Here is a 27,210-nt window from a genome sequence, read left to right on the forward strand (position 1 = left end):
TTTGCAATGTGAAAGTGGTATAAACGTGTCTTAAAACTGGTCAAAAGCCAGTTAAACCCCTTTCATATTGCATGATGTAAAGGTATATTGCCGTTTAAATACCGTTTTGTACCTTTCAGATTCAACCCGTTTCACCCATAGAAAGCCATACAATGTCATTTTAAATGTTTTTTTCCTGCTTGTGGGCGGGGATCAAGTGTGGTTATCATTTATAGCAAATACCGTTTCTGAGCTGTTCACACTGCAGGTGAAACGGCTCCGAACCGTGTAGGATCCTCCTTTTAACACGTGTCGAAATGCCGGTTTTCTGTAACCGGTAAATTGACAATGTAGCTTTCACATTGCTGCTGGAAACGTTTTAAAGCACTAAAAAAACGGCAATATACCGTGTTACAGCTGCAATGTGAAAGGGGTATCACATTGCAGCTGTAACACGGTATATTGCCGTTTTTTTAGTGCTTTAAAACGGTTCCAGCTGCAATGTGAAAGCTACATTGTCAATTTACCGGTTACAGAAAACCGGTATTTTGACACGTGTTAAAAGCAGGATCCTACACGTTTCTGAGCCGTTTTCCCTGCAGTCTGAACAGCTCAGAAACGGTATTTGCTACAAATGATAACCACACTTGATCCCCGCCCACAAGCAGGAAAGAAACATTTAAAATTACATTGTATGGCTTTCTATGGGTGAAACGGGTTGAATCTGAAAGGTACAAAACGGTATTTAAACTGCAATATACCTTTACATCATGCAATATGAAAGGGGTTTAACTGGTTTTTGACCAGTTTTAAGACACGTTTAGAAAATCGGGTTGAAAGCAGGTTTTTGCAATGTGAAAGCAGTATTAGTCACACATGGAAGCCCGGCTCATGCTGTTTTTAAACACGCACTAAACTCACTATGTTTGTCTTTAAATGTATTTTTTTTTTTTAATACTTCCCTATTTTAGGTAATTCAAATAAAGATTATATTTTACTCTTTGTGGTTATTTTCTGAGGAGCACCACGCCATGACACACTTTCTTCTGTTCTTGCAATTTCCTATCATTAAATGTGTCAGTGGTAGCACACTCCTGAAAGACAATATTGGTACCATTATCCACTCTCATGAACAGGGGGCCACCCAATTTACTGATCCATTGATATACCTAATCCTGTGCGACAGACTCCCCTATTCTGTTTCCGGAATATTACCGCCCAGGATCGCATTGTAAAATGCGATCATATCACCTAGATGTATTAAATTTAAGGGCACAGGGACAAGGCTCCAAAAGGAGCCTGTCCCTGCGATGCCCGGTGCCGGAAGCCGGGGGGTCTGCGCATGCGCGATTATGCACTGCCCCCCCCCCCACAAACCCGCTGACCGAATTGTTGCTCGGGCAGTGCGGTGTGTAGCCATAGGCTAGAATGGGCTATCGCCATCCCAGAATGGTGATAGCCCAGGGGTGCGAAGCCCTATGGGGGATGCGGCCGGCGGCGCTACAGGGGGATCGCAGCAGGGATCAGAGATTCCTGTTGCGGTCCCCCTGCAATACATTTAGGTGATACTTTATATTTGCGGTTAACCCCCGAAAACGGGTGTTTTAGGGGACTTAGCCGCAAATATTACTTGATAAATGGGGCCCTAAGTGTCCCCAGAATGTATAATGGGGGGACCGTAGCAGTCTCGGATCTCTGCTTCGATCCCTCCTGCCCTGCTGCCGGCTGCCACCTCTATAGGATTCTATGGGAGATGCGATGCTACCCGATATATCAACATCGGACAGTGTCGCAGTGGGCTACAGACCGCAGGCAGGGCAGTGAAGTCAGCAGGGATGGCGAAGCAGAGCGCAGAGAGATTCCTTTCAGAGCCCCTGCACCTGCTTCTGATGAAACCATTGCATAAAACAATGTAATCATGGGCAGTAAATCCTGCCCAGATCGCACTGTATATGCGATCCCTCAATAAATGGGCACATAAGTGACAGCTTTGGAGCCCTTGTCCCTGTGTGTGCTCAGTGATAAATAGCACAGATGGAATTGCATATTGAAATGCAATCCTGCACAGTAATGTGTAGTACACACAGGGCAACAGAGTGGGAGACTTTGCTAAGCATTCAGATAACTCAGCAAGATTGCTCAGCACACAGCACTGCACAGCAATGTGTGCTGAGCGATCTGTCAGGGCCAGTGTACTCTGGTGAGAACACTGGCTCTGAGGGGAGATATAGTAGATTAAACCAGTATGCAGGATCTTAATCGCTGGGCGAAAGTGACGTGCATTGCTATATGGCCCTACACAGGGAGCGATGTAGGGGCATTTCCTAAGTGATCTAGGGGACCATTTACCAAACCATATTTGCCGCTAAATCCCCGAAAACACCGGTTATCAAGTGTAGCCGCAAATATTAAATATCCTCCAAATTTGTATCAAAAGGGGACTGCAGCAGGAATCTCCTATACCTGCTGCGATTCCCCCCTGCAGTGCCGCTGGCCGTATCCCCCATAGGTTTCTACGATGGATGCGAAGCTGCCCGATGTTGATACATCGGGCAGCCCGGCTTTGCATCCCTGGGCTATAGCCATTCTGAGATGGCGATTGCCCATTTTAGCCTATGGGCTACACACCGCACTGCCCCAGTGGCAGTGCGGTCAGCGGGGTCGCCGGGGGTCAGTGCATAACCGCACATGCGAAGACCCCCAGCTTCCAAGTCAACGCTTTGCAGGGACGGGCTCCTTTCAGAACCCTGTCCCTGCACTGTCAGGGATGATACATCCCAACGAAGTGATCGCATTTTACAATGCGATCCTGGGCGGTAATATTCTGCCCAGATCACATTGTAAATGCAATCATGGTAAATGGGCCCCCTAGTGAGATCATTTTGAAAATGCCCTGAAATCACCCTGTGTGTAGGCCCCTTAAAGGCCCCCATACACTGGGCAATTTACCTGCAATGTGGATTATTTTCCTGTGATTGATTAATCACAGGAAAATAATCCAAATTGCAGGTGACTGACAGCAGGTCCAATGCAATGTGTGATATTGTGCGAATCGCACTGGACCCTCCCAGTTGCCCTCTCTGCAGAAGCAATCTCTTGGATTTCTTCGGAGTCCAATTGTCTTGGCTGGTATTTGCAAAAGGACCACCAGTGACCTTCCCGGTGGCTCAAGGGAGCATTGATTGTGACTTCTCCAAAGGGGAGGAGTTGTTGCAGTGTACTGTATGTTGGCCTTGCGATCCCACCCAGATCGCATTGAATATGCATTCTATAAGAAATGTGCCCCTACATGTCTATTCATTGGAATTTTCACAATTAATATTTTTTTTTATAATAACTTTTCTATTACATTTTACAGTTAAACAGAAATAATAATACAATACACAGATATACAATACAGTACATCATTATTTCTTTTTTTAAGGTGACCCATCATGTTTGTATACAGAGCCGGCCCTATGCATAGGCATACTAGGCAATTGCCTAGGGTGGCAGCCTATGCCTAGGGGCGGCAGCTCCTGGGGGCAAATCTAGGGGCAGGGGGGGGGCTAGTCCGGGGGTGCTGGCACAGGCACCCCCTAATTACCAGCCCCCTCCTACACAGACTGCAGCAGCCTCAGTCTCTGTCCACGGCGGCCACTCCAAAGATGGCCACCGCCATGAAGAAGACAGACACAAGAGGTGGGCTTAACCTCTAGTGTCTGTCAGATGAGTGCAGTGTGCCCAGTGATACCGGGCTGGAGCGCTCAGCACTGTTAACAAGGACCTGCCCAGTCTCCTCGCCCATCAGCGGCACCATGGGGGAAGTGACACCTCCTTCCCCCCGCAGCCGCACCGTGGAGGAGCAAGAAGCTCCCATGCATGTTCCAGAACCAGAGCCTCTCAGGGTGAGCTCTGTACAGCCTGGATTCCTCCTGCAGCAGTCCTCCCCTTTGCCCTGTCTTGGGTCCGTTGAATATTTGGTGGTGATATCATCTGCCAACAAAAAATCCTGCCTAGGGCATCACATTGGATTAGCCGGCTCTGTTTGTATACAATAAACATTGTATCCTTTAATAATATATAGATAAAATGGTACTTGTTTGCTAGCACAGCGCCACTGATTTCGATTGTATCCATCAGGTCGGAAAAATCGCGTTGATCGCATCGCATGCCAACCAAATCGCATGCGATGCGATCAACACAATCGACCCGATTTTTACATTGGAATCAATGTAAAATGGTCCCTGAGACCCGATTTTACATTAATTTCAATGTAAAAAGCCCCAAAACCCCCCATTTTAATACTAAACCCCCCCTCATGTTTGAAATGCCCCCCATTGTTAACGCCACCCCACTATTGAAGCCAACCCGAAGCGTGGCGAGCGCAGCCAGCCCGCGAGGGGCGGCGGTACGCGTCCTCCGACCTTTTCATACCCTATTATCCACGTCGGCGTGGAGTTGATTTTATAAAGTGTGGCGAGCGCAGCGAGCCACCGAGCCCGAAGCGTGGCGAGTGGACGCGGATACCTTCACAGGTATCCGTGTCCCCTCGCGGGCTTCACAGGTATCCGCGTCCGCTCGCCACGCTTCGGGCTCAGTGGCTCGCTGCGCTCGCCACACTTTATAAACTCAACTCCACACCGACGTGGATAGTAGGGGTATGAAAAGGTCGGAGGACGCGTACCGCCGCCCCTCGCGGGATCACTGCGCTCCCCACGCTTCGGGTTGGCGTCAATAGTGGGTTGGCGTTAACAATGGGGGGGCATTAAACATACTTTTTAACCATATTCAATGTGAAATTGGCCATATTGGCCCATTTCACATTGTCACCTATGTAAAATCGGGTTGATCGCATCGCGGGCCATTATAATGGGCCGTGACCGACTTGATCAACCCGATTTTCACTTTAAAAATAATTTAACATTGTTCCCTATGGGAAAATCGCGTTGATCGCGTCGGTCGCATCGCGGCCCCTTATTAGGATGGACGCGATCAACGCGATTTCCTCTTTCACCGGCCAATTAGCTGGTGATTGACAGAAAATCAGGTCCATCGCGTTGATTGTATGCCTTAAGTGCCTTAAACTTAAGGCATACAATCAAAGAGATGGGCACCGTGCTAGGAAACAAGTACCGATAAAATATATAAACCTACGTAATTAGATTGGGGGTTGGGGATTACTTTCATATTAACATTTGGCCTAGGAGCAAAAAAAAACAACACTTCAGGACTGGACGGAATTTCAAGGCTTTTTAACCTGTACTTGTCATATAAGTGAAATAAGTGATGAAGAATTTCATCTGTTCAATTAATATACTGTAACACGGCAGTTGGGACTTTGGATGTAATCTGATATTGCCCTTTCCCAGTAATTCAATACTTGATGACTATTATCCGCCATACATCCCAAGGCTGTGAGCGCTATGTTTTTTGTAATAATCTGACTGGTTCCTGATTCATACTGTCTTCTGCAGTTAGGTCGTGAGAAAATAGCACTCGGTTACTTTTTAAATTAGGGCTATAATCATATGCATCAATAGAGAGAGAGAGAAAAAGAGCCTGGTACATGTGACTATATGGCATTCCTGAATCTATCCTCCCAGAGGATTCAGTATTAAATCCCGGCGGTCGGGATCCCGGCGTTCAGAATCCCGACGCTGGAATCCCAAACACCGAAATCCCGACAAGGGGGGGGGGCGTGGATCACCCCCCCCCCCTTGCGGGCTCGCTGCGCTCACCACGCAGCGGGCCCGGTGCCTCGCTACGCTCGGCACACTACTTTATTCTCCCTCCGGGGGTGTCGTGGACACCCCCGGAGAGAGAAAGTGTCGGGATTTCAGCGGTCGGGATTCTGAACGCCGGGATTTACACTGCATCCCCTCCCGGATTGTATATATCCTCCCAATGCATAATATTGCACTTGCCTTAAAAGTAAAACCAAGTTGAGTTGTATGGTAATTTTTGCTTTTCCAAGAAATTATACTGTACATAAAGTGTGATGGCAAGAAAAAATGGAGTACAACATTAAGGAGAGATACCAAACATATTAATAACTTGCTTCTTTTCCAACAGAGTATGTGATGAGCAGCAGATAACATCACCAAAGGCCACAGAGGAGAGAAGTGTATAGGAGGACATGGCTTAGATCAATCTGTATTACAAAGCTGGTAAGTATAAAAATGGGGGGATTACAGACAGGTCTTAAGGTCGAATTTGCATAAAGGTCGACATGAGGAAGGTCGACTGGTCATAAGGTCGACATGGGTTTTTCACTGTTTTTTTGACCCAAATGTCGACACAGTCGACATGGACACAGTTGCCAATGAGAATCGGACCCTCGCATCGCTTCGGGCACGGTGGCTCGCTTCGCTCGCCACAGCTTTAATAACCTCCTCCACGCCCTAGTGGATGGTAGGGCATGAAATACCGCCTGTCGGCACATGTCGGCTCAAAAAACAGTGAAAAACCCATGTCGACCTTATGCCCAGTCGACCTTCCTCATGTCGACCTTTATGCAAATTCGACCTTAAGTCATGTCGACCTTGGCCCATGTCGACCTAGTGGGGTCGACCTGATGACTGTAGACCTAAGTTCATTCTAATAGATGACCGCTTCCCGCTTTGCAAATATTATTCATACACCATGCATGATGATGTTCTTATAAGTCTGACCTTCTTGCCAGTCGACCTAGTGGGGTCGACCTAATGACTGTAGACCTAAGTGTGGTCTGACAGATGTACCGATTCCCGACATAGAGGCTCACTTCCGATTAGATCAGAGGTTCCCAAATACGGTCCTCAAGACACTCTTAACAGTCCAAATTATTAGAATATCCATGCTTAGTACGGGCCTGTGCACAAGAATGGATATCTTTACAACCTGGACTGTTCGGTGGCTTTGAGGACTGTGTGTTTAGGAAACCCTTGATTAGGTGGTTTTCTCTGCATACATTAGGATATGCTATCATTCATGTTGTTTAGGATACGCCATTTGTTCAGATGACTTGGTGTCATGCTGAAATGCTTGCCGGGTAATGAGTTTGGTTTACTCACAAAATAAAAAATATCACATAATTCACATTTTAGTGCCAATCTCCACTTAATTTCTGCTTAGTCCACGCAGCATCACCCGGAGAGAAAAAACCTCTTTAATCTGTACATATGATAATAAAGCACACCATTGAGAATATTTATTTATTTATTTATTTGCAGTTTCTTATATAGCGCAGCAGATTCCGTTGCGCTTTACAATAGTAGACAGTGATAAAACAAACTAGGTAACAGACGAGGTTAGAGGGCCCTGCTGCAAGCTTACAATATGTTACCTTTTCATATCCAAACTCCATACATTAAATTAATTTTCTGATTGGCAACACAATGTTCATTACTTGCAAACTAGAATGTTCCATAACTTTGTACTTCATTATATCTGTTTATTTACAAGGAACCATCTTAAAAAATGTATTATTCATGTTGTTAAAATTCTATTATATTGCGAAGAACGCTCGCTCAGAAAGCTATTCTATTATAAATATATGTACGTATTTCATAATTTCGCTGTTTTGACAAAAAAATGACATTGACTTTCATTTGCTTGCCAATCATGTTAAATATAGCTAACTATGTATATATTTCATGGTTTTGGACAATAATGTTTAATTGCAGTGAAACAGCAAAATCAAATCGGCTTACAGTACATTGGCAGCAGAGTCCTGTTTTATTTGAACCGATACAGGGATAAATAGCCGTAGTTTACAATTGTACAATGCTACTGCACACATTGTAAATAAAATTACCATTTGAAATTAAATGTTGGTCTTGTATTAAGGCAGATTAAAAAATCTATTGTCCAAATTGAGTGTTGGCACCGAACAAGATTACACATAATTTAATCACCGTGAGAAGAGTTGCTTAATAATAATTCCCCCCCCCCCCCCTTCCATAATGTGCAGCTCTCCCTTTACTGTACAGACAGCATTCTTCTATAGTGACCCACACAAGCGCTCCTATTGTGGCTGGCTGTTCTGTACACCTAATCATACCCAAGGTAAGTCCATGGGTACACGACACAAATAATACTTCACCTTGAAATGAATCTTATTTTCATCAGTGTCTGTGATACATATACGTCAAATAGAAAATTGTGAAAAGCTATTTCATTTATTTAGTAGAAATATTGATAGAAGGACAACATTATTTCGAAATGCAGTTTTTTGTTTTTACTAAAATAAATAAATCCTATTACACCTTATCACATTGTTCTAGAATTGAGAAGTGCGGATCGCACATCTCAATTCTAGAACAATGTGATAAGGTGTAATAGGATTTATATATATCTTCATACACATATTAACAGTTGAAAGTCTCCTTATGCATTAAGTATAAACATGATTTCTCGCATGCATCTAAGTAAACGGATTGTTTTTCATGTGTTTGCTCAGAGGTCACTAGATGATAATATTCCTTGCGCAAGAAGATCTTGTATGACAGACGGTGAAGCCAAATCTATGGGACGTCGGCCGAAGTAATCTTCTGGGTATATCAGGCTGGCTCCTCCTCGCATAAGCACAAGAAGCGTGTCCAGGAAGCCTTCCCTGAGGGCATCGTGTGCCGGGCAGGTGCCTGTTGCAGGGTCAGGGACGGTAGGGTTAGCACCATGTGCAATGAGCAGCTGGGCTATTTGTGGGCAGCCCATCATCATCACCTGGCGGGATCAGGAGAAAAGAAAGAAATAATTATTACCACCTAATAACATGTGTACAGTATAACATGCTTACACCATTCATTCAGTAATTATGCAATGGGAACATTAACAAACACACACACACACACACACACACACACACACACACACACACACACACACACAATCTCTCTCTCTCTGTCTCTCTCTCTCTCTCTCTCTCTCTCTCTCTCTCTCTCTCTCTCTCTCTCTCTCTCTCTCTCTCTCTCTCTCTCTCTCTCTCTCTCTCTCTCTCTCTCTCTCTCTCTCTCTCTCAGGGTTTATGAATTATCGTTGTTTAATAATGCAAGTGAAACAGATCATTTTTAGGCCGATATTCAATAACCACCCAAAAAAATAAATATAAGATCATCAGGCGTATGTTCCTGATGTTTAACACATTCGCGGCCGAAAAACACGATTTCCGTGAACAACGTGGCAGATGAAACAATGAAACAAAATTCCTGTTAAGCCGCAGCAAGATTACAAATAGAAATACTGATATCCACAGCGCAGAAAGTGGAACTCTGCCCAGGGTGACACAAAAAGCCTTCAAATACACACAAAGAAAACTTGTGTCCACACTGGCGAATTTCACAATGAAATTGATGTAATTCACCAGCGTTGAATGCAGGAACAAAGGGATACTTTCCAATCTGCATCCACCGCTGGTCGGCCGTTTGTGGATAAAGTGAAATGAATCCAGCACAGTGCACAAGGAATCCGTTACCCTGAGGGATTATATGCCTGTTTTTATCTTTATCATGTCAGTGTACCCAATAAATGTACTACATTTTGCATTCCAAATGGTATTGCACTATATATATATTTCTATCAACTACCCTAGGAAATACTTAAGGAAGATCATCCTGGAGTGGAGAGAGATTGTTTTGACGTGCGCATTACTCTGCTTAAATGTGAGTAAACTGTATAAAAATAAAATCTTCCTCACCATATAGACAATGCTGCACTATGGTCCTTTTGTAAATTTATTTTTAGAGTAAAAGAACACCACTCCAAAGAATTGTTTTCACATCAATTTAATTGTGTAAGTTTTATTGTGAAATTCGCCAGTGGATACACAACTTTTTATTTATGTGTAAACCGCAGCAAGAGCTAGTTTATCGGAGCTGAATAGACCTGCAGCAATACAATTAACCCCCATAATTGATCGGAGGTAATTGAATGTCAACATTATAGGCTGCAAAAAAAACAAAAAAACCCCAAAACTTATCAGTGACCAAATTAATAGCTTGGTAAATGCTGAGAAATAAAATACTGAACTGGTGAGAAAAAAGATCTGGACATGGGATGCAACAGTGGTGGTTGATCACAGGATCCTTTTATCGTTAACCCTTTGAGTGCCAAGGGATTGGTTAAAATAGGTGCAATTATTACCTTATATAGGAAATACAATTTTTTTACACAACCTTTTTTTATTTTAATTTATGTAACAGATGTGAGCGACACTGCCATTTTTCGTGGATATTTTGCGCATCTCTCACAGAGATGTACACACGGGGGCGATAGGGGCTGAAATCGCTGGAAATATGTTCGCTGGCGACCATATTGCCAGTGATGGGAGTGTGCCCCGGTGATAAATCGCCAGGTGCGCGCTCCCGTTTTCAGCCCCGTTCTAATCGCTGGTCGCAGGAGCTTGCTCCTGCGACCAGCTGATTACCTCTGCGGCACCGCCGCATCCCCGGCAGAGGTTCCCTTTCATCAGCGACCATCTCTGGTCGCTGATGAAAAGGAGAAACTGAGCAATATATCTCCCCCGTCGTGTGTACGGGGCTTAAGGGTTATAGACAAAAAAAGTCCACTTCACAACAGCCAGCCAAGTGAAGAACACTTGCCAAGAGGTAGGTCCAGGCCTACCATTAAGAGAAGACTTCACAAAATCAAATACAGAGAGTTCACCAATGGGTGCAAACTATTCATAAGTCTCACCTGACATCAACCCAATCGAACATGCATTTAATTTGCTAACGATAAAACCAAAGGCAGGAAGACCCGCAAACAAACAACCTTAAAGCTGTGTACACACGGGGGCAATATGGGCTGAAATCGCTGGAAATATGGTCACAGGCGACCATATTGCCAGTGATGGGAGTGTGCCACGGCGATAAATCGCCTGGAGCGCGCTCCCGTTTTCAGCCCCATTATAATCACTGATTACCTCTGCGGCACCCCCAGCAGAGGTTCCTTCTCATCAGCGACCATCTCTGGTCGCTGATGAAAAGGAGACACTGGGCAATATATTGTATTGCTAGCAATATATTGCTGAGCAATATATCTCCCCAGTGTGTACAGGGCTTAAGACATCTGCAGTAAAGGCAGGGCAAAGTATACCAAATGAGAAAGCCCAGCATTTGGGGGTTATTCTGATTCACTCGGAAAGGCACAATCACTCTCTAATGGACAAAACCATATGCACTGCAGGTGGGGCTGATGTAACATGTGCAGAGAGAGATAGATTTGGCTGTTTTATTATTTCTGTGCAGGGTAAATACTGGCTGCTTTTTTAAATTTACATTGCAATATAGATATCAGTTTGAAGTACACCCACCATCCAAATCTACCTGTAGCTCTCTCTGCACATGTTACATCTTCCCCACCTGCAGTGCATATGGTTTTGTCCATTAGGGAGTGATTGTGCCTTTCTGAGTGAATCAGAATAACCCCCTTGGTCATATCCATGGGTTCCAGACTTCAGGCAGTCCTATCCTTCAAAGGATTCTCAACAAAGTATTAAAAATTGCCTTTTTACTTATGATTGATTATGATGTTAAATTGTCAAATCAGGTTGGACCCCATAAAACAAAGGACTGTGTAAGCATCCACAAGCAGTTTCTGGGTAACTGGGAAACCACTGGCATTTACCAACTGTAGCTTACAACATCTTGCTTTCTCAGAGTTGAATAGAGCTATTAATGTCTGCTAGGACCGTGATTGCACGGTCATTCTGCCATTGGCAACACTTTTTAATTTGACTGATGCTACTTTGAATTGTTAAGTGATTGCTTGTTATTAATTAATGAATTCATTACTAGATATTTGTATAGCACACACATATTCCACAGTACTTTTTAGAGAATATTTGGCCATTCAGATCAGTTCCTGCCCCAGTGGAGCTTACAGTCTATTTTCCTTACACATATACACGCACACACTAGGGATTTTTTGCCAATTTATCCTACCAGTACATTTTATTTTTTGTGTGTGTGTGTGCGCGTGAGGGGGGGCCTATTTACCTGCAGAAAACTCACTGGGAAAATAAATAAACTCCACACAGAATTTTTTCCTACTTTTTAAGTGAAAAGGAAAAATACAATGAAAGTCTCTTCAGGGAGTGGACACAGAGAAATCCTTATATGAGGACACACATTTCTTAGGCTTAACTAATGATAGTTTGAATCTAGGCAGTACTTTAAGGTTGGACAGGAACAGAATAGAAAATAATAAAAGCTTATAAAAAAGTGCTGGGCTTCCGACTCTTGCTGAAGACATCTGCTTTCCCTCTTTAACTCATTGATTGAATGGACTGTTCCTCCCCAACCCACTATTACTGTAGCCAAAATGGTGATTTTTTTCTGAAACCTGAGAAGGATCACATTTATGTAAAAACATTTAGACCTATTTTGCATTTAAACCAATATTTTCAATTACTTACTATTTTTTTTGCATTTTTACCTTCAATGCTTTTATACCACAAGTCACACACTATTACGTATGCGATTTGCAGAAAATGTGCGATTTTGGCAGTTTTTTACCATAAATCACAAAGGTTTCAAAATCGCACCCTATTAAACATCACCTATTGTATTAGTGGCAACAGTGGGTTCAATGTCAATGTGATTTAGTATAAAACAGGAGGTGTCACATATCACATTAAAACAAAGGTGTTAGGTTTCAGATAACTGACAGTGCAGATACTACAAATATGAGTAATACTGTATAAGTGGTTTGAATGGAGTCCGGAAAAAGTCAGAGCAATTGAAGAGAACAGCTCTAGAAACAACAGAACTTTGTGTCAGACAGATTAGAAACAAACCACTAGGGAAAGTGCGCCAATCCCTAAACAGGTGGGGAGACTTGTGAAAAAAAATTGTTTTTATGGAATACAATCACACTCAGAAAATGGAGAATAGTATACCTGGATAAGCAGGAGATTAATGGTCCCCATACACTTGTGCAACTTCTCAAAGGGGAGAAGTTGTACGTGATCCCCCTCGAACCAACGGGATCTTCATGAGTGTCAGGAACATATGCGATACGTTGCATGTCTTCCTTTTGCATGTGATATATTGCATACGATCTCAGCAAGTGTTGCTGTTGGCTTTCCTATCCGGTTTTGGCACAGCAGGTTGACGGGGGTTTAGATTGACCATGGTATGGTCGACCACCCTTAGTCGACCCGGCTTAGTTAGATGCATGAAGGTAGTCAGCGGCTGCTAGAGTGGCAGTAACGCTAGTTAGACACCAGCAGCTGATCGGTAGTATCAAGGTCAACGGACACATGGTTAATGGGACTTTTTTCAGGATTTGTTGGTGCTGAATGTTACAGGGGTCCCCTGGGACACTGTACATGTGCACAGTGTCCCCTTGCATGGATTGCTACACTCGCCATGCTTCAGGCACAGTGTGTCACTATGCTTGGCACATTATTATTGGGGCATCACAGATGGTGAAATGGGCAAATCCATGTGCACTGCAGGTGGGGCAGATGTAACATGTGCAGAGAGTTAATTTGGGTGGGGTGTGTTGACACTGAAATCCAAATTGCAATATAAAAATAATGCAGCCAGTATTTACCCTGCACAGAAACAAAACAACTCACACAAATCTAACTCTCTCTGCACGTCACATCTGCCCCACCTGGAGTGCACATGGTTTTTTGCAATTTTGAGAACAAATTTGTACTGCAATCAGATCTTAATAAGGGCCTACATATAATGGTTGGGGGAACAAAGTAACATAACATTCTATGGGGCATATGTCATAGGGCTTAAGTTTGCCAGAGGTATAGAATAAAAAGTGGCGATTGCTTCTAAAAAAAGTCTGAGATCATCTGGAATCGTGCACCTCAGGCAAACTCGGGCCCTCAAACAAATGCCCTCTATTTTTCCCAAGTTCCTGCACATTTGTTTCTCCATCACGTGTCTAAAGGGCCATACACATGGGGCAAATTCAGCCCCATTGAAAAGCAATCTAATACTAGATCACGTATGCTGTGTACACACGGGGGCGATAGGGGCTATAATCGCTGGAAATATGGTCGCAGGCGACCATATTGCCAGTGATTGGAGTGTGCACCAGCGATAAATCGCCGGGTACGCGCTCCCGTTTTCTGCCCCATTGTAATCGCTGGTCGCAGGAGCTTGCTCCTGCGACCAGCTAATTACCTCTGCGGCTCCCCCAGCAGAGGTTCCTTTTCATCAGCGACCATCTCTGGTCGCTGATGCAAAGGAGACACTGGGCAATATATTGCTCAGGAATATATTGCTAGCAATATATTGCTGGGCAATAAATCTCCCCCCGTGTGTACGGGGCTTTAGAAATGGAGCACAGATTGCTCTGTGTATGGCCACCAACAACAGCGATGCATGTTCGCATGCGCCGCTATTGCCTCACTAGATTTTGATGGCATGCAGTATTAATCTAGTAATTGGCAGTGACAGATTGCTCAGCACACATTGCTGGTTCAGTGCAGTGTGATGAGTGATCTGTGCAGAGCAACTTATGCTTAACAAGATGGCTCAGCACAACATTCCCATCACCATTTGTATACAGGTATTTAGGCTGTGTACACACAGGGCAATTATTCTGGGTGATTTTAATTACATCGTCAAAAATTATGAAAGTGGTAACAAATAATTCGATTCAATACGAACATAAAACAAAAACAAAACAAAACAAAACAAAACAAAAAACAGCTGAAAGTAATCTCTGAAAAAATCTCAATGCATTCATACTAATCATCATTAGCATGTTTATGATCATTTGAATCTATGGCTCATCAGTGAGTCTTGGACACTAATTCTGTTCAAAGCATAAAAAAAATAATCTTCATACAAGTACAGTGAGTCATGAATACAAATTGACACTATAAATGTATTATGATTTATTTTCTTACTACCTGTACAATCTTGTGAGCTATAAACATTTAATTTTAGATAGAATACGTTTTTTTTTGGTACTTGTTTCCTAGCACGGCGCCCGTCGCGTCCCATCGCATACCATAACTTAAGGTATGCGATGGGACCCGACCGACCCGACTGACACAATTTTAGCCGTTTCCTGTACAATTAAAAAATCGGTCGCATCGCATGCCATTATAATGGCATGCAATGCGATGCGACGTGACTGACCCGATTTTGCCATTGGACCCAATGTTAAATTGTACTGGAGACCCGATTTTACATTGGATCCAATGTTAAATGCCCCCCAGACCTGATTTTTAAGTGTATACCCACCCTGATGCTTAATTATGAGGTCATATGCCCCCCCCATTGTTAACGCCACTCCACGATCAACGCCAACCCAAAGCGTGGTGAGCACAGTGAGCCCGCGAGGGGCAGCGGTACACGTCCTCTGACCATTTCATACCCCAACTATCCACATCGGTGTGGAGTTGATTTTATATAGTGTGGCGAGCGCAGCGAGCCACCGAGGCCGAAGCATGGCTAGCGCAGCAAGCTCCGCGAGGGGACGGCTAATACCTGTGATGTAATGTGCGTCCCCTCGCGGGGCTCACTGTGCTCGCCACGCTTCGGCCTCGGTGGCTCGCTGCACTCGCCATGCTTCGGGTTGGCGTTGATCGTGGGGTGGCGTTAACAATGGGAGGGCATTTGACCCATCAGGGTGGGTATACAATGAAAATTTGGATCTGGGGGGCATTTAACATTGGGCCCAATGTAAAATCGGGTCTCAGGGACCATTTAACATTGGGTACAATGTAAAAATCGGGTCGGTCGCGTCGCATCGCATCGCATGTGATTTTTCAGACCCGATGGCATACAATTGAAATTGTGGGTGCCGTGCTAGGAAACAAGTACCTTTTTTTATAAAAAACACAGAAACAGTAATCAGGGAAAAACTTGTATCAAAAGTAATTACAAAGCAACACAAAATAACACTGCCAATCAGCTGTATACTGTACATAAAATGTTGTACCCGACATTAAAGTGAAAGTAACTCACTTCAAAGGCGGCAACAAATTTTAAGGAGTACACTCAAGTCATCAGGCAAGTATCTCTCAGGGCTAATACGTTTGGTAAATAGACCCAAGGCTGCCGTCCTAATGAGAATAATTTCGACTTTGATCTTTTGCAGTAGACATAGTTCATATCTCCTGATCTAGTCTATTATGAAACAGCCCTTATACATAAAATCATGTGGCAGATACAGTGTATGCACAGTTTACGTTAGAATGTGCTTGATAAATAGAACCAGAAGTTCCAGCTTGCCATCTGTGTAGCACAATATGCAAAATAAACAGGCAGCTCTGGTGCACTGCTCAAACAAATATACAAAGCATTACTTTCATTAAACGTCAATAAATAAGAAAAATCCCCATATCGCAAACCTTATGGGTCTGAGGTTACAGTCAGATATGGAGAGAATAACAGCAGATGATGAAGATATATGCAGCAATTCTCCATCATAAATATGGGAGATAACATTTGCTTCACACAGTATTCCCTGAAAATACCCTGGGTATTTTCAAGGAATATCCTTCAAAAATGTAATGGTAAAAGGGCCCATCAGACACAACGAACAGAGGAGTTGTATTTGATACATTAACAAGAAACATTGTATGGAGTTTCTAAAATACAGCTGAACACTGAACAATTTACCACACATATTAACATGCCGAAACACAGGGAGGGATTTTCTAATACCTCCCGCAGCACATCGCCGGCACTCGCAGTTTTAATAATCTCATATGTTACTGCATATGCGATTATTAAAACTGCGAGTGTCGGCGATGTGCTGCGGGAGGTATTAGAGAATTATTAACGCCAAAGCGATAATCGGCGATGTGCTGCGGGTCCCCCCTCCCTCCCTGAACCCTCACATGGCTGTGTGAGGGCTCCTTTTCGTTCTCCCTGCACCTGGAAGCTGTGCAGGGAGGAGGAGATCACTAGTCCGGGCAGCACAGCAGGAGGCTGCCCGGACACAGGTGAGGGGGGTGCGTCGCGAATCGGCGGGGGGCGCAATGGGCGGCGGGGGACGTGAAGGTAAGCCCATAGGCTTCCATGGGTTTACGCCATCTAGAACTGGCGTAACCCCTCCCAGTAAAGCCCCGGCCGGTGGGGCTTTGCTGCATATGAAAATGCGGTAAAAACCCCGAAAACAGGGTTTTTACCACATTTTTAGCTTGCTGAATCTTGCCCACAGTGTGCAAAAATTGTTATATAAAACAGGTTCATTGTATAACTGGGAATTATAGCCCTAGATAGCTGCGTCTTCTGGTACCTTCGTGGGTGGTATAAATGACGCTTGGAGTTTGTTACGCAAAAGGTCTGGGTACTTGTGTAGTTTCACGGCGCCAGCATGGCGACGTGAAACTACACAAGTACCAAGGTCTGCACCAACCCTGCAATATGCTTATTGTGATCTCTAGGTTTCTGCTGTTTTTTTTATTATTATTTATGTGTGGACTTATACTTTCTGTAATGATCAAATCCTTGTACAATGTACCAAGTTTCTGATGACTGTAAAGCAGGGTTGCCGACTTTAAGATTCTCCTCTCCGGGAGAAGCCCGGAGAGGAGAGTTTCAGCAGCCGCTCAGGGGGCGGGGCTTACGAGTGACATCACTAAGCCCTGCCCCCATGCTGTTAAAGGAGCGAATTCACGGATCTCCGTGCAGGGGGCGGGGCTAAAATGACGCGATTTTGCTGTTTTAGCTCCGCCCCCTCCTCTGAGACCCGAGGATTGCGGCATTTTAATGCCGCGATCCGGGGGTCAGCGAGGGTCCCCCCTGAATCCGGGAGGGTTGCCCACCCTTCCGGGGGCCGGGAGGGGGTACCCGATTTTCGGGAGACTCCCGGAAATTCCGGGAGGGTCGGCAACCCTGCTGTAAAGCAACTTTTGAGTCCTATGGGAGAACAGCGCTATATTAAAAAAAATCTTCTATTTTTTTATTATTACAGAAGGGAGCAGGGAGACCGGCACTCAGGTCTGCAGGTGGAGCCCAGATGACTTGCTCAGGTGCCCTCTTTACAAGAGGGTGTGAATCCTCAAGGAATATAGCGTGGGGAATAAGCGGCACTCAGAGGCTGTGCAAACGGTGAAACCAAGTGGAATATTTATTCCATGTGCAGAGACCATACGTTTCGGAGCTCGCAGGCTCCGTCGTCAGTGGAGCCTGCGAGCTCCGAAACGTATGGTCTCTGCACATGGAATAAATATTCCACTTGGTTTCACCGTTTGCACAGCCTCTGAGTGCCGCTTATTCCCCACGCTATATATATATATATATATAGATATATATATATATATACATATATAGGTACTTTCCTAGCACGGCGCCCACGATATTCAGTCGCATGGCATTTTTTCATCGCATCACATCGCATGCCATATGGCCGTATGCGATGCGATTTTAAATTGTATAAGCCCCCTAATGGGTTTATTCAATATTAAATGTCCCCCAAATACGATTATAAATTGTATAAGCACCCGAATGGGTGCTTACAATGTTAAATGCACCCCCACGCTACCCCAACTGAGAACATTAACGCTTTACACCGTCGTACTGGGCTCCGCCCCTTTAACCTATGAACGCATTTATAGCATGTAATATGGTTTGTATTATATGGTGCTGCTGTTGGTAATAATGCAGCTGTGCTACCCCCTGGCTTTATTGATATATACCGTGTTTCCCCGATAATTAGACCTACCCCTATAATAAGCCCTACCCCAGATTTTGAAAATAAGACCTATGAAATTTCCCATGTATTTTTTTGCAGTTGTCAAAGTGTAGCCCTGCTCAGCCCTGCTCAGCCCCGCTCACCTCGCCTGTACGGTAATACCGCGGCTCCCGTTCCCAGGGATGCATTGCGGTAGGCGCGGCGTGACGTCACGCCGCGCACATCACACCGCGCACATCACGCGGCTGCTGAACAGTGCACACAGCGCCGACGGGGCCATCAATACCGGTACTGTACCGTACGGAGATCCAGTAAACAAACAGGTGGGGGCATGTGGAAGATGGATGACTGGGATGGGAATTTTGAGATGGTGGACTGGGGCATTTTTTTAAAGGAGCAGTGGGGCATTTTTGTCAAGGTCTATTAAAATAAGCCCTCCCCCGAAAATAAGACCTATGGTCTTTTTTGAGTGAAAAAAATAATAAAACAGTGTCTTATTATCGGGGAAACACGGTATGTATACATATGCCAGTGTTCCTGGTGGCATTGCCTGTGCACCCAGGCAGGGCTGTCAGCAGCAGCACTTCGCGCCACTCCTCCTTCCTTCCCACACTAAGGTAATTTCCCCTGTGTGAGCGCACATGACAGAGGTGACAGCCCTGTACCCTCCGCCTGCTGCAGCAGCCAACACCACCACCACACCTAGCAACACAGCTGACAGGACGTGGCAGGACATTCCAATGGCTGTTGCTGCCGCCGAGGAGGGCAGCAGCAGTACAATAGCAGCTAGGCTGCAGGTGTGGCTGTAGCATCATTGATTCCTCACCCAAGGGGTGGGCAGTAGTCCTAAGCACTAGCAGGGTGCACTGAGAGGGGCGCAACTTGCAGCTGTGCATGTGTCCTGGGCGGAGGTAGTGGTTGTGTAAGTGATCCTGCATGATGATGGGGCTGGCAGCGTGGCCAGCTCATGCACTTAGTGCAAGCATGCACCATGTATGGGGTACCCCCAGCATGAAATGCTGCTATTACAGGAGCACAGCTGGTGAGCGCATGGCTGCAGCCCTGTGCCTGGGCACACAGGGCAGGAGTGATGTAATAGTGGTCCCCCCACACAGAGAGAGGGGATTAGACACAGAGAGGGGATTAGACAGAGAAAGTGGGGTGAGAGAGGGAGGGTCAGGCAGAGAGGGAGAATGAGAGAGAGGGGAGTTCTGGGCAGAGGGAGAGAGAGGGGTGAAAAAGGAGGGGGCAGACAGAGAGAGAGAGAGAGAGAGAGAGAGAGAGGTTGAGCAGAGAGACAGGTGAGAAAGGGGTAGGGAATTGAGCTTACAGAGAGGCGTGAGTGTGTGGGGGGTTAGGGACATAGAGAGAGAGGTTGAGCAGAGAGACAGGTGGGGAGGGTGGGATGGAGCAGACAGAGAGGGGTGAGTGTGTGTGTGTGTGTGTGAGGGGGTCAGGCACAGAGAGAGAGAGAGGTTGAGCAGAGAGATAGGTGAGAAAGGGGGAGGGAATTGAGCTTACAGAGAGGCATGAGTGTGTGTGTGTGATACTCAGTGGGACGCCGGAGCGGGCAGCGGGTGCTGACGCTTTAACTAGCTGGCGGTGGCGGCGAGTGCTGACCTGGTGGGACGGGCAGTGCAGTGGCGGGTATTAGATTTTTAAAATACCTGTCAAATGACTGGCCGTTCTCTGATTGGCTGAGAGCTAGGCCAGTCATTTGACAGGTATTTTAAAAATCTAATACTCGCCAGTCCGCCACTGCACTGCCCGTCCTGCAGTGCTGCTGATCACAACGCCCGGCCAGGTCAACACTCGCCGGCGCCGCCAGCTATTTAAAGTGTCAGGACCCGCTGCCCGCTACGGCGTCCCCCATATGAGCGCTGCTGGTCCCACTGCTCCCCCGGTCAGTCTGGAGGTCGGACGTGATCTTATGTGCTGACCGTCCGACCTCCCTGTTCCGATCCGATGCGCGATTGGATCAGATGTCACACATCTGCGATTTTGGGACGATTTCACCCAAAGTGCCTAAATCGGATGAAATTATCCCAAAATCGCCTAGTGTATGGGGGCCTTTACTTTCTGGTTGAATACCCATTTCCAATTTGGTACTTGTATATTATCAGGGCGCCCACGAAATCGGCCAAAAATCGGCCGCAAATCTCATGCAAAAATCAGATGCGATTTAGCAGCCGATTTTTGGCCGATTTCCGGCCGATTTTCCGCGTTTTCCGGCTGATTTGCATGCTATACCATCATTGCACACCGTCCACTAGCCACGCTTCAGGCTGACTTGATAATGGGGGTGGGAACTTGTTTCCTAGCACAACACCCCCGATTTCAATCGTAGTGCATCGCATCGCATGCAATATAGCGGCATGCGATGCGATGCAATTCGATTTTTAATTGTAAAAGCACCCTGATGGGTGCTTACAATGTTAAATGCACCCTCATTGTCAACGCCACCCCCACTATCAATGCCAACCCGAAGCATGGCGAGCCCCCCGCGGAGCGGCGGTACGCGTCCTCCGACCTTTTCATACCCCCACTATCCATGTCGGCGTAGAGTTGATCTTAGATAGTGTGGCGAGCGCAGCGAGCCACCGAACCCAAAGCGTGGCGAGCACAGCGATCTCCGCGAGGGGACGCGGAATACATGTATGTGGATAGTGGGGGTATGAAAAGGTCAGAGGACGCATAACGCCGCCCCTCGCCGGCTCACTGCGCTCGCCACGCTTCGGGTTGCCGTTGATAGTGGGGGTGGCGTTGACAATGGGGGTACATTTAACATTGTAAGCACCCATCCTGGTAGGTCGAAATCCTGAGACATTGGTCTTAGGCCCAACCCTGGAATTTAGGCTGGTGAGAAAGGGGTATTAGGGAGCCAATCCTGGGTTCCCAGGTATCCAGGGATTAAGCATTTTTCAATCCTGATTTCCGAGATTGAAAAAATACGCAGGGATTGGCTTCCCTAATAAATTGGAGCCCTCTCCAGCTTCTAGACTGGTAAATAGATTCCTGAGCTATTCCCAAAATAATTATTTTAAAATGTACTCCTGTTAAGAGGGCATGCATTGCCTGGGTTTATCATAAAGGAGTGGGGATAGATTATGATAGATTACATAGGTAGGAAATAATAATAATAATAATAATAATAATAATAATAATACCACTTTCCCACTGCCTAAACGGGTAATGACCCGTTATTTAAAACAGGTTTTTAAACAGTTAAGAGCCATAAAGACCCTTTCCCACTGCAGCTTTTAAATGGTAAATTTACCATTTAAAAGCCATTTTTGTCACATTCACACTTCCGTTTAAAAATCCGTTTAACCCAAAGTAATGATGGGGGGTTTAAAAAAATGGCGTGGGGTCCCCCCCCCACTGCCGTAACCAGCACCAGGCTGAAGAGCCGGGACTGGTATTAAAAAATCAGGAAAGCAGGCAAATAGGGCTTCGCTGATTTTTAAAAACCAGACCCTGGCTCCTGCAATGGGGCTGGTTTCCAAAATACCAGGAACCCCGGACTCTGCAGCCCTGGAGCCCCGGACCCAGGACCCCGTACCCAGGGAACCTACCTACGGGCTCAAGATAGGTAAGTATCAGTATGTGTGGGCTTTGGATGTGTTAAAGTTTTATTTTTAATGGGTGTCAGTGTGTTTATTTAACTACTTTTACCGTGTAACTACAAGTGCCAGCGGACCCTTTAATGCCTTGCATGCTGGAGCCTGGGGCTGGTTTTAAAAAACCAGCGAAGCCCTATTTGCCGGGTTTCCTGATTTTTTAATACCAGCCCCGGATCTGCAGCCTGGTGCTGGTTATGGCAGTGGGGGGGGGGGGGGGGGGGGGGGACCCAATGCCGTTTTTTTAAACGGGTAGAACAGAGCCATTCTCACTGCATAGAAAATGGCTCTGAAACGTGTAGGACTCTGCTTTTTAAACGTTTTGAAATACTGGTTATCATTAACCGGTAAATCAACTATAATGGCACTTTCCCACTGCAGCCTTAAACATTTTGAAGAGGGGAAAAAACGGCAATATACCGTTTAACAAGTACGGTGTGAAAGGGGTATTATTGTGTAGCACTTTTCTCCTAATAGGACTGAGTGCTTTACATTTATATTTACAGCACAAATACAAAACAAGCAGTAACAGTGAATATTAGTGAAATTGGTACGTTTTGAAACTATAATTGAAAACCAGGCCTAATTGGGTACAGCACTTTTGATTATAATTAAAGTAATGCCTTTGACAAAGGATCTTAGTAATACATTTACTGTATACTGTTTCAGGAAAAATAGGAATAAACACAATAATTTAAAACCACTGGGTACCAACAGACAAATAAATACAGCATAAGGCCCAATGCTTGTATGCTTACAGTATATTAGCACATCATATTAATTTTCATTAAACTGAGATAGACTGTGTGCCACAGCTCTACACCAGTGAGGGTATATAAAGACTTATACACCCAGGTCATATAAAAAAAAAAAAAATACATATATTTTCTTGCAGACTTGCCTTCAGTGTAAAAATTCTAATACTGGATATTCAAAGCAAATACACTCACAAAATCATGTACAGGAAATTCAAAAGCACTTTCAGTTTCTGAAGCGAGTTTCAGTTTCTGAAGGAATCTGCAGCAATAAACAGACAGACATTAATTGCCACCTTTATCGTTGGAATGGCATCAGTGTTCAAACCATCACAGAGGCTACTAAAGTACAGTACATGGGAACATGACCGATTCCATTAGGTACAAAATGCTCTGTTCCCGAGCTTCCCTGGTAATGTATGATCGGCATCACTTGTGTTAACTAGTTTAATAACTGTATTATTCATAAGAAAGGCGTGTCAATCATATAAGAGGGGAGTCCTGGAACAGAGCATTTTATACCTAATTAAAAGGGTCATGTTGCAGAGTATGTGGGAAACTACCTTAAGTTAGTGCGGTGACACACCTCCTCTCCACTCCCTTGCTCTACCTCGCCAGGCTTGTGCAGGTGTCAGATCATGTGCTTACACACACACAGAAAATCTTATGGGTGCAGCTGTACAGTACACTGTTGCGCAGCACAAAATGTCAGGAGTAAAACTATAGATTTGTCCAACTCCTCATTAACAGTATAATTACAGATACGCAGATCAGACAGATGATGTGTATATTGTAACCTATTTAATCTTCTAAATGCTGCTGGCACACGGCAAGTTCGCACTTCATAAAAAAAAAACCACTATGTGAACATTTTGCATGTAAGGATAATATATTACATGATAAACATAGGCGTGGAAGTCCTGTGCCGAATATCAAGATCGTTAACATTATTAACATGAGGTGTTTGGAGCGGCATAATGTAACATCAATTTCATACAATTGTAATCTGAATTCATCAACATATTTACTTTTATTTATTTATTTATTGACAGTTATTCATTCATTTTGCTGACATACATTACACAAACACACAAATCAAATCAAATCGAATAATTAAATCAATCAATTAGAATTAATGGGTAAATGTCTCACCTTCGCCTCTTAAGTACGTGACATATTATCCAGTATATACCTATTACATCTGTGTATCTATGATAGTAACTGGGGTACCACTCCCGTACATGCATACGCATAAACAGTAACATCAACCATTACACTCACAGCTATGATGTCTGTACCCTGTGTATGAAATTGTGTACCTGTTTACTTACACATATAATACTTACTGATTACTATTTGTTAACTTGTGTTTATTTTCGGCTTGTATCGTACATTATATATTTTATGACCATGACAAATATGTGGTGTTATTCATATATTATATATTATTCATATTCATATATAGCCAAATAATTACAATACATAATTCATGTACAATGTGTAATAAATATCTACATATGTAAAGGTGTAGATCAAAAACCTGTATACTAGAATTGGTACAAGTGTAAAATATTAATACTTCATTTCAGAGATTCTTTTAATGAACAGTAAAGGCACACACATACAGTCTAACATGTGCAAATGAATTGTAGGTAGCAATGTGAATGTAATCCGTTAAAACGTCCTTTCAGTTGATTTTGGTAAGTTTAAATTTAGCTTCGTCTGAACAAAATGTAACGAAGCAGCCAAAACAAAGAAAATATAATTAAATAAAAATAAGAAAAATGTTATCTATGTATCTTTGTATAAATCACATACATTAACTATTTTAAAAATGTCTATATTTAAAATTCATCACTAAACATTTAATCATATGTAACTATAGATCTGATCTAAGAGGCGGTCATATGAGTTGTATAATTAATTCTCTAACTATGCAATGCTGATAAATATGTCCATATAGCTATATTGCAAATAACTAAATATCTATAGATAGATAGATAGATAGATATATAGATAGATAGATAGATATGTAAACATCTATTTATAGATGTGCGGATCTCAGCCAATCAAAAAACTATAAAACAGACGAGAGAGGCTTAATTATCAACCTCTCAGTGCTTTTTATGTACTATCTGCAGGACCTAGTGCATTAAAAGCGGTAAAAGCTTGATAATAGACTCTTGCCTGCTCTGTCAATTTGGGAGTGCCGGACCCTGTATTTCGTGTGTATATGTGTGTCTGCCTGTCTATCTCTCTCTCTCTCTCTCTCTCTCTCTCTCTCTCTCTCTCTCTCTCTCTCTATCTATTTAGCAAGCTATGTATGTATGTATGCATATATATATATATATATATATATATATACAATTTATTTCTATAATCTAACTAACTAGCAAGCTACAATATGTTTATCTATCTATCTATCTATCTATCTATCTATCTATCTATCTATCTATCTATCTATCTATCTATAGATATACATATATATATATATAGATATACTATATTATCTATCTCTCTCCCTCTCTCTATAGCTATATATAATCTATCTATCTATCTATCTATCTATCTATCTATCTATCTATATATGGATATATATGGATATATATATATATATATGAAACTGTAAATAAATAAAATAAATAAATGAATCTATATATATATATATATATATATATATCAAAAGAAAGGGTACCCTTTCACTGCGCTAAAGTAATGTTAAAAGTTGGGCAGCAACTATGCATGTTCCCCCTGTTAGTGGGGAAAAAGGGGGAAAATGACAAACAAGAAACAAAGTGCGCCCTATTTAGATATGTCCACCACCATAAGAATTTGTGACAATATAAATCACAATACAACAGATTTATTATAATATAAATATAAAAAGATAATAAAACATTCTGTTCATCTGTGTGGAGTCATATATTCAACCACGGTCAACAGGGTGTCCTTGTACTGTTGACCGTGGTTGAATATATGACTCCACACAGATGAACAGAATGTTTTATTATCTTTTTATATTTATATTATAATAAATCTGTTGTATTGTGATTTATATTGTCACAAATTCTTATGGTGGTGGACATATCTAAATAGGGCGCACTTTGTTTCTTGTTTGCCATATATATATATATATATATATATATATATATATATATTTATATATATAGTCTTGACAAAGGACCGGCACTGCCCACCATTCCATGTTTTAGCTTGCCCGGGTGCTCCTTCAGTAGTGAGGTTGCCCCCGCACACATACAGCAATCATAAAGAAGGACGTCACTCCAGGTCTTGGTGCAAAAATACCGTGGTTTTACTTGTGCCTACGGCGTTTCGGGCAAAGCCCGTCTTCAGGACATACTCCGAGTATGTCCTGAAGACGGGTTTTGCCCAAAACGCCGTAGGCACAAGTAAAACCACGGTATTTTTGCACCAAGACCTGGAGTGACGTCCTTCTTTATGATTGCTCTATAGAGAGAGAGAGAGAGAGAGAGATATTCACTGAGATAGATAAATAGATCTATATATATATATATATATATATATATATATATATATATATATATTTATAGACATATAGATAGATAGATAGATATTCACATATAGAGATAGATAGATAGATAGATAGATAGAAACTGATTTTCACTTGCTTGTCACAGGTTCCAAACTAGGACTACATATATTACTTGCTATGCGTGTATTCTGGTTGAAGTGTATTACATATACTGTATGTTTTGTTGTATGTATGTATGCACATGATATGATTCTGATTGTACTAATTCCAGTGAAAACACATAATATGATCAGCAAATGACTGACTTGCGTCATCCCCAAAGTCACTTACCTGAATGGGGGTCCTTCCATAGGAGTTGGTGGAATTGGGATTTACCCCACCCTCCAGCATCTCTCTCACCCGCTGTACCTCTCCCCTGGCCGCTGCCGTGGATAATCTGTCTGCCTCAGAGGCCATGGTACACTGCCATGCATGTATAAGTGAGAGCTCCTATAGCTGGTACATCAGCAGCAGCACCATATCCTGTCCATACACAGATCGCCCTCTGCTGTCATCATGGGCAACATGCTTCACACAACTCAGAAGTATCGGTGGCAGTTATATACAGTACATGGTGGATATCCATGTATCACTTCCTCTCACAGCCTGGGTGCTGCTGCTGCTGTTTAGCCCAAGTCATCTGTGGGCGGATTGTCCCCTACTAGACGCGCTGCATGTACTGACTTGCCCATGGATGTCACACTGGTGACTGGGGAAATAA

At 43.6% G+C, this 27,210-nt stretch overlaps 1 protein-coding gene and 1 long non-coding RNA gene across 2 annotated transcripts in view; one reads left to right on the forward strand and one right to left on the reverse strand.

Annotated features, from left to right (window-relative positions):
* The window catches only part of LOC146075689 (uncharacterized), a 76,720-nt gene extending 67,920 nt beyond the window's left edge, over positions 1–8,800 (forward strand). The window contains exons 3-4 of the long non-coding RNA XR_014473615.1: positions 6,034–6,128; positions 8,402–8,800. This is a non-coding gene — a long non-coding RNA (uncharacterized LOC146075689). The remainder of the gene's footprint in view (positions 1–6,033; positions 6,129–8,401) is intronic.
* LOC146075685 (cyclin-dependent kinase inhibitor 2A-like) lies at positions 8,296–27,185 on the reverse strand. Its single transcript, XM_083185166.1, has 2 exons — positions 26,781–27,185; positions 8,296–8,664 (listed from the first exon to the last, which is right to left on the reverse strand). The coding sequence occupies exons 1-2, from the start codon at positions 26,904–26,906 to the stop codon at positions 8,398–8,400; spliced, it is 393 nt and encodes a 130-aa protein (XP_083041292.1). The 5' UTR covers positions 26,907–27,185; the 3' UTR covers positions 8,296–8,397.
* Positions 27,186–27,210: the final 25 nt, after the last annotated feature.

Source organism: Crinia signifera, chromosome 1 (assembly GCF_055691185.1).
Source record: "Crinia signifera chromosome 1, ASM5569118v1, whole genome shotgun sequence".
In the NCBI taxonomy this organism is placed as follows: domain Eukaryota; kingdom Metazoa; phylum Chordata; class Amphibia; order Anura; family Myobatrachidae; genus Crinia; species Crinia signifera.

Bases quoted from the DNA above. Each gene is read 5' to 3' on its own strand.
- LOC146075685 (XM_083185166.1), bottom strand. From the start codon at position 26,906: ATGGCCTCTGAGGCAGACAGATTATCCACGGCAGCGGCCAGGGGAGAG. The intron at 8,665-26,780 runs GTAAGTGACTTT...TGATCCCGCCAG, and splicing joins ATGGAAGGACCCCCATTCAG to GTGATGATGATGGGCTGCCC.